The sequence below is a fragment of the Crassostrea angulata genome, chromosome 8 (genome assembly GCF_025612915.1).
Source record: "Crassostrea angulata isolate pt1a10 chromosome 8, ASM2561291v2, whole genome shotgun sequence".
NCBI classification, from domain to species: domain Eukaryota; kingdom Metazoa; phylum Mollusca; class Bivalvia; order Ostreida; family Ostreidae; genus Magallana; species Magallana angulata.
In genome coordinates this window covers 50,734,240-50,743,032 of record NC_069118.1, presented here as the reverse complement: position 1 = coordinate 50,743,032, position 8,793 = coordinate 50,734,240, and the positions used below count along the sequence as shown (strand labels likewise).

Below are 8,793 nucleotides of genomic sequence, written 5' to 3'. Positions count from 1 at the left end.
AGTTGAATAATGAAAAAAGCGAAATTATTTTAAAACAATACGTGTCATAATTTGTATCTTTACCCGATTAAAAAACACAAATTATACTTATTTAAACGTTTACGATGATAATTGCACATGTATAATCAAGTTTTATCTAGTAAGCAAAACAGTCTTAGAAGTGCAATCAATCATTTGTAATCATTTGTAAGTGTAAAAGTTGAAAAAAAACCCAAATTTATATCTTACTCTTACCTGATTAGACTGCTATAGAAGACCACATGGTGCTGTAAAAAGACTTTAAATACGGTACATTTTCTCACGCAAAACTTGACACCCATTGCCTTTCCAATTTATATCTTCAAAAACTATTTTGCACGATTGCTTACATAAATCTGATTATCTAAAAAAAATATGTGACACTATTTCTGTGTGTGAAAAAAAAATCCATATAATTTTTCAGTAAAGCATAAAGGATTATTCGCGGTATGGTCAAATATCTGCCACCAATTTTTAAATAGTATTAAATACAAATCAAATCTTCATTAATCTTTATACAGTGGACGCCAATCACTCTAATCTTGACTTTATTCATCATTGCTTATTTGTTGTTTAGCATCAATTTTTCAAAATAAGGCAATCTTCATGACGTCATTTCTACATCATGACGTCACTGTTGTGATAACCTTTTACACTCTTATTTTTAATATGATTTTAACTATCTTCAACCTTATTCTTACAGCTCTTTATAAAACTTTAATTTTTGGGAAAAATGCATAATACCGCAAATAGTCCTTTGTTCTATATACAAGTACGAACAAAAGAAAGCAAGAATAAAAGCGTGTGAGCATGTACATGTATAATTATGCATTAAATTTCTAAGGCCTAGGCCTATGTGTTTTCCCCTAAGGGCTATTTAAAGTTTGTGTGAGTGTTATTCTATTTAAGCATTTAAAAGTAATGGTACCGTGAATGACAAACGTATTACACTCAAATATAATTCAAGTATGTAATTCAATTAATAATAACTGTTAAGCATAATTATACAAATCGAGACGGATATGTGATTATATAGGCAAAAACAATAACGGCTACCGGAATTATGCGCAATACGGTCGGTTTCGCTCTTTCGTCATCAATGTTCATGAAAGGGCAATATGATAGGGGAAAAAACAATAACTGTACCTTTGAAAGTAGATGGAATTATCCACTGTAATATAGATAACTTTTATAAGTAAACAAATACATGTCATAGTTTCATTGCGTTTTCACTGTCATTCAAAATTGATGCAAATTATAGCAAGTATAAGTTGAATATAGAATTATTCAAACGGTTTTCGATTTTAGATTAGACCTTGACGATACATGTATCATTCCACCTCAACTTTGATGCAAATTATAGCAAGTATAGCTTTAAGTAACAAAATATATTTCTTTAGAGAATTATTCAAACGGTTTTCGATTCTAGATTAGACCTTGACGAGACGTGTATCATATCCACCTCTCAGGGATTCTTGTTATCCATACATGTATATCCGATAAGCCACGAATGAAATTCCAGCAGAATGTCTTCTTTTCTTAATTTTGATTGATTTGGGATCACATAAATAACTTCCATCAACACTTTTAGACTTCTTTGAACTTTGAACCATATCACTCCTTTTCATTAGTTTTAACAATATAGGGAATATTGTCGCTCTATGACCTCCTAAGACTCCTATCAAATTTTTTCAACAAATCGTCAGTAGATTTACATTAAAATTCTGATTTTTTCTTTCTTCTTTCAAGTCTCCAGAGCTGTGGACCTCTATATACCGGTACATTGTATGTACTTTGCGTAAAAAAATCATCATCTAAATCTTTAATCTGCTCAGTACAGCGAATTGGTTTTGGAATTAAGCTCGATATTGTTAAATAGTTTAGAGGAAACATCTTTGTCTTATCTATTAATTATTTACATTCTAATGATTTTTGATTTAATTCTGTGATCTTTAAATGTTTCTAAGTGCAACAACACTGCGTATGAATTTACATATAATTTACATGAGTAGTGATTTCTATGTTTTCGGTTAGAAAATAAAATGTTGTCAAAACACCATGTTTTATAATTTTTAAAAAAGTTGAACTTTTAAGAGTTATTTATCATGAATTATATTTTCATGCTCGTCGATCAAAAGTCTATGTGATGACCAGTTTAAACCGGTTTTATAAAACAGCTGTTCTTGCTGTTACTATTTTACTCCTTTCGTGATCTGCAATTAATATCGATTTACATAAGTAAATACTTGATTTCGTCAGTAAGAGAAAGTAAATTTAAGCATTAAATGATATATTTTTGACGTCTTCGTGTCAATTACTACCGTCAGTTGAGCAGGCAAATTATCATAACGCCTTTGTCGCCGTCGGAGGCACGGCATCTTCAAATAAATTAAACAATTTTTCCTGCAATCGAGTGCCGATTTGAAAAGTTTACTACGTCATCATCACTCTGTTGGAATGCAACGTGGTGTAACAGGGCCTTATGCCCTTAGTTAATCATTCACAAAAGTACGAGAAAAAAAATTGACTTATCTGTAGTTGTTATCACTAGTAACACGATCTGTATCTAACACATTAAATAAAATATTTTATGTGTGATTGCTTTTTTGGAAGTTATCAGTAAAGCCCTCAGTATTCATAAAAATAACCTCAACATCAACGTGTAAAGAGATATCTCCTTTTATGATTTTTAGTCTAACCCGATTGGTAGAAAATTTGTTTAACATTTACAAGCGTTACCGGTTATAAGCATTTTGTGTATACTAGAAGAGTTAGCTTGTTATCTAAATACACATTATATTATTATTTTGTATGTTATTCTGCACAAATACGAAGGTGAGATTATATATATATATATATATATATATATATATATATATATATATATATATATATATATATATATATATATATATATATATATATTAATTTTATAATTTTATCGATGTTTTATGTCATTTTTAACTATAACTCATTGATCAATAGTTGTTCGACCTGGTGTTGAGATTCATCATAAAATAGACTATAAATAACTGTCTAACAGCCATTTTTTTAATGCGTATCTTGTCATACTAAAAGAGTAAATGTTGGTATAGCATAATAAAAGCATTTTCAAATCTCTTTTTACGTAAAGTCTTTCTTTTTTTCATGACAAATATATGTGATTACAATTATACTATGCCCAAGATATTCTGGATTTGCATTTTGCTTAATTGCATTGTATTTATAAATACCTAAGGGTTCAAACGATGTTCATTCAAAAGTATGAAAAATTTCCAAGATTTCTCAATCGAAACGCCCCTGTTAGCTTATCAGTTTTCTTTACAATGCTAGAAAATGTGATGTCTACGGGGATTTTGTATTGCAGCAATCCCGGATGATAACGTTGTAAAATTGCGCGATGTAATCCGAGTGTATTCCGAATGGAGAAAAGATGTAAACATTCCCAATTAATAATCTCCGTAAGGAATCTGTTTCCGTTCCTGTAAATTTTTCCGAGCGAAAGATGATAATGTGTCATTGAAATTATCTTGGAAATTATGCCTTTCAACTAGTTCAATTGCACTTCTTTCACAGATATATGTATTTTTATTAAAAATCGTCGAAATGTGCTGCATTAATATTATGGGACAGACTATAATTATAGCATAATTATAGCCTCATGATTAAGAGATTACGTGATCTTACTAGACGATGATTTTGTATAAAGTGCACACACTCGACGTTTTAGAGCAACATAAACTTTTTCGGTAAATGATTAATCATAGTATTAACAAATACTAGTAGTTTGCTTTTCAAAAATAAAACATTTTTTGGGGTTGCAATATCATCGATCGCGTTAAGACGGCCTGAATCGCGAACTATAAAATAAAAATAATGGATTAAGGTACCTTTATGACAAATAGTTGTGCGCAATACCTCAAACATTATTCAAAGCACACTGCAGTTTGTTTATAAAATTGAATACTCTAAAAATTCCAAATTACTATTCAAAAAGTATAACAAATAAGGCGCTTTTATATTATACTAGAGGTTGGTGGTACGCATCCGTTTTCGTCATAATGATACTATTTACTTTTCTTTTTGAAACATAGTTTAAATATTTGATTTGTTAATATTTAGACTGTTTGTAAAAGGACACTGCGTAGTTTTGATTAAAAAAATCAGAACAAAAGTGGAAAAGCATAGACATGTAATTCCGTGTCAATGTCTGTTGGCCTAAGTTTCTATGTTCATATATTTGTCCATTCAATACCGTTCCAGTCTATAAACTATGTTAATGCAATTAAAACAACATTAATTGTTAAGCTTAGAGATTGTGTGCTAAACACATTTTGTAATTTTACAATTCTTTAACAAACTTGCATTATTTCGCTTTCAATGTAAAAATGCACTTTCCTATATATAACGATGAAAAACAATAAATGATGAAATTGAAAAAAAATGAAAAATTATTATTTTTCAGGACTGAAATCACTCCGTGAAAGATTAATGGTAGTTGATATTCTACAATGTCAAAACAAAGGGAAGCGAATTTCGTGTCTCAAAATTCAACTGATCTAGATGCATTTCTTGAGAAATATATTAAGATGTTGTCGAGTTTGGCAGAGTCTAAAGTTGAACTAGATGCAGCCTTCAAATACACAGACTTGTACGGGGAGTGGGGAATGATATGTGCCAGATACATGAATCCATTTCTATGGGTGTTTCCTTTTACTGCGGCAACTTTACTTTTCATGACTTTTAAAAGACAGAATCTTTTCGGAAATGTGCAGATATGCTTGGTATCTGTCATGGTAGCTGATGTATTATTCGCCATGTTAACAGGGTTTAAGGATGCTGTTTTTAATTCTATGAACTGGAATTATGGTTTTGTGGAGTACAAGCTTTGTGCGTTTCTTTTTCTTTTTGCCCGCATACAAACTTCAATCCACGGTACATCACTTTGGATAAAGTCTTTGATGCTTTTACATCGAGTTTTGATGTTTTTGTTCCCCTTTAAGTTCAGATCGTTCAAATTTAAAATTATTTTGTTACCGCTTGGATTGTTCCATTGTGTAGTTGTCGTAAGCTATTGTGCTCTAACATTCAAATTACCATTCCGCAGTTTTTCTACATTCCAAGATTATTCTAAAGGAAAGTCGTTTAAAAGAATTGACGCATGTGTTATTCATGCTGAAAGTAAATATTTTGAAAGCGCGTATCACAATATCGAACAATATCTTGCTCTTTTTCTTCAAACAGTGTACTTTACGTCATTCCCAATTTGTATTCATTTTGTTTGTACATTGATGTTTGTTTTTTTGGTAAAAAAGGAAATTAAAAAAATGTCATTTTTAACACCTGTCAAAAGCACAAAGATTTCGAAAAGTGTAAAATACATAATTTTAATCAAAGTTCACATATTCTTGGGTATATCTTTTATTCTTCAAGAGACTCCAATATATATTTCGTTTTTTGTCTTATATTTCAGCAAAAACATAGAGAGTGTCAAAAATGCGAATTCTATCGTAGTTAGTTATATGATTCTAACGTTTGCAATAGGCAAACCAATTGATTTAATTATCTATGCTAGCCTAAGTCAAAAGGTAAAATCGGAACTTAAGAGAATTTTTTGCTGCCTAGATAAGACAAAACTAAAGAAAGATCTCTCGAGTTCGAAATAACTGTAAAAAGAATGTCAATTTTGTCTCTATAATTTTTCTTTAATGCATTTATTTTTTCACTTGTTTTGAGACGTCGAATCTCTGTCTTTAATTTTATTTTTTGTAGAAGGCAAGTACAGTCATGTCTATCTTATTACCATTATCCTAGTCAAAGAAATTTGAATTCTTTTATTGCTTGTTTTTTTTTTATTAAATGACTGGCTTGTTCTTTTCTTTTTTGTTGTTAACGTTAAATACAATGTGTTTAAATCTGTTGTTCTACAGTATTCGCAGAGAATTAATTTATATAACTTTTTTAATGTCGTTATGTCATTGATATTGAAAAAAAAAATTGAATGGTTTCTAACAAAATGAGTTAAAATATCTCTTTGGTGTAATTGTTTTAATATCATCGATAATTTACTTAATGTCACTTTACACATACAAGTGTATGTAATGCAGATGATAACATTTTCATTTCCCATTGTTGTAATTAAACACCGAGTCTCAAAAATATGTCTGTCTAGTACAAATCAAAGTACTGAAGTACTGAAAGCCGGGCTCTTTTGGTGTGTCTTTATGCATATTGTGTAGTAAAGACTGAAAATCTCTCTCTCTCTCTCTCTCTCTCTCTCTCTCTCTCTCATGCTTTTAATGTCGGCAAAGCGTTAAAGAGCGACCAAATTTTGTAAGCGGCTATAAACAAAAATATGTCTGTCTAGTAGAAGTTAAAAAGTTCAACAGTTGCTGCCTGAATTTTGAAACATGCATTATATATTCAATCTCCATTTCTTCATCGCGCAGCAAAGTAGTTCATGGAAATTCATGCGCATTGTATGTGTCCAAAATGCATAGTAATGTTTTAAAAACACGTTATTAATAAGAAAACTAAAAAAGATAGACAATTCTTTCGAAATTTAAAAAAAAGAAACAAAATGCCAGCACTTTTTACAAAACGTGGCTCTTTGTGTAACTATTTGGTATAGCGGAAGCTTTACCTTGACGCTGTTTGGTTTTTTGTTTACTTGTGCTATTTATAGTAACATTGGCGATTTGCCTGCCTATAGCCAGGACTCTGCTTTCAGCAGAGCCCGGCTAAAAATTCAGCAGTTGCTTCCTTGAATTTTAATTGCAACAAGCGTTATATATTCAATTCCCTTTTCTTTAACGCGCAGCAAAGTAGTTCATGGAAATTTATGCGCATTGTATGTGTCCAAAATGCATAGTATTGTTTTTAAAACACGTTATTAATAAGAAAACTAAACAAGAGGCCCATGGGGCCACATCGCTCACCTGAGCAACAATGGCTTTATATGGGTGTTCAAAGGATATAGTGCCATTGGCCACTCGGTAGAAAAATAGAAAAAGAATAGCATAAAATAAACTCTATCCAAATTTTACACTTATTTTCCTTCACTTAATCTTTGACATTGTACCCTTGTGAAAAAACATTTTTACCAAAAATAAGATCCTACGCAAGATATAAAACTAAATTTTTGGTAGGGGTACACTCTTAATTTCCAATTCCCTTTATTTTATTTCTGTCCCCTCACTTTATAAAACGATCAAATTATATATGAGAATATGCATATAAGTACATATTCATCTTCAACTACATAGTACTAGCTAGTTATTGTATTTTATTAAAAAAAATCCTATATGTGAAAAAGGAAAACTGTACCTCAAGGCGCTCAAATTAAATACACTCAAAATTTAATTGGTCTTCCGCATTATAAACGATTGTTTTTTACCAGGCGTGAACTCGTGCTACGGTTTATAACCTTACTCACTTGATCGATGAATACACTCGAATGAAAAATGTTGTCATGTGATATGTTAAAGAGCTATTACATGTATAATCAATGCATAGGCGTCGGAACTGGGTGGAGCCCCCCCCCCCCCCCCCCCCACACACACTTTTTTTGGAAAGTTAGACATAGCCGTACTCAAATCTTTTTGGTTTTTTTGCTTGTCAAGATTTCTGATAAGTTCTAGCACCCCCCCCCCCCCCCTTCCCCTCAACGAGCCTCGGACTACAATGTATTGACAGGCATATCGCTCTATTTTACTTAGGCCCACCCTTTATTTTCATCTTAATTCAAAATCAACGTTAACAAATGGCTACAAAGCAAGATGATTTTCTGCTGTAATTTTTTCTTAAGAATAGCGATAATACAATTATCCCCGTAACAGTAATGTTTTAAACTGTTTTAAAGAGGTCGTTTTTATTAAATTGTGTCTGAAAAACCAACAAAGTTGGTGTAGATTCATCGTATAAGGAGGGGTTGTTACAGCATATCATCCTTTTAATTTTTCTGTACAAGTATTTAACGTTTAGTGAGACATTTCTTGTGATATATCAAAATTTCAGCTTCAATCGTAGAATTATAAGCAAGATACAGAACTCAACAATTATGCATGGTTTGAGTCATTTTTTTCTTCACAAGAGTAAATTACATTCAACTTAAGATTTTTTAACTTGGTATTTCATATTCAGAATGAACAAAAGCATGTCCTCAGTTCTGTGAGCTAAGCTCTGTATCTTGCTTATAATTTCGAAACTTGACACAGCTGAGTAGGGATAGTAAAGAGAAAATTGTAAACAATTAAAACAGAAGAAAAATGCACTAAAACAAAGAAAGAGAACAGTTTATTTTTTATAATAAAAATATACCTATATATTTTAGCAGCAAAATCAATCTCCGTTTAGACTGAAAATGCAGAGCATCTTAACAAAACACGTTGCACTATAATCAAACATAACGTAGAGATCGTACCGAATAACCAGTAGAATGCATAGCATTTATAATATAATATGTTGTTAGTGCATCCGATTTTGCTCATTTTGCGCAGGTAATCAATTAACTGTCTGATTTACCGACGTCTATATTTGATTCGATACGTAAAAATTCCAAAATACAGGCGATATTTCCCCTCAAGTTAAAAAGCAAAACGAAATTTTAAACCACGGTCACGAGTGAAAATGTCAACGCATTGAAAGATTTAACCTCAATTCACTTCACGATATCGGCACAAATATATCTAGCATGTTTCAAGTATCCCTTCGCACGTAAACTCTTGCACAACAAGCAAATTTATCTTTGTCAGTTTGACCCGTTTGTCATGCGTC

The 8,793-nt window shown here is 31.3% G+C and overlaps 1 protein-coding gene across 1 annotated transcript; it reads left to right on the top strand.

The window, feature by feature from the left end:
• Nucleotides 1–2,782: 2,782 nt before the first annotated feature.
• LOC128161443 (uncharacterized) lies at nt 2,783–6,079 on the top strand. Its single transcript, XM_052824727.1, has 2 exons — nt 2,783–2,853; nt 4,484–6,079. Exon 2 carries the CDS (start codon nt 4,530–4,532, stop codon nt 5,682–5,684), a length of 1,155 nt encoding a protein of 384 aa, XP_052680687.1. The 5' UTR covers nt 2,783–2,853; nt 4,484–4,529; the 3' UTR covers nt 5,685–6,079.
• The last annotated feature ends 2,714 nt before the right edge of the window (nt 6,080–8,793 follow it).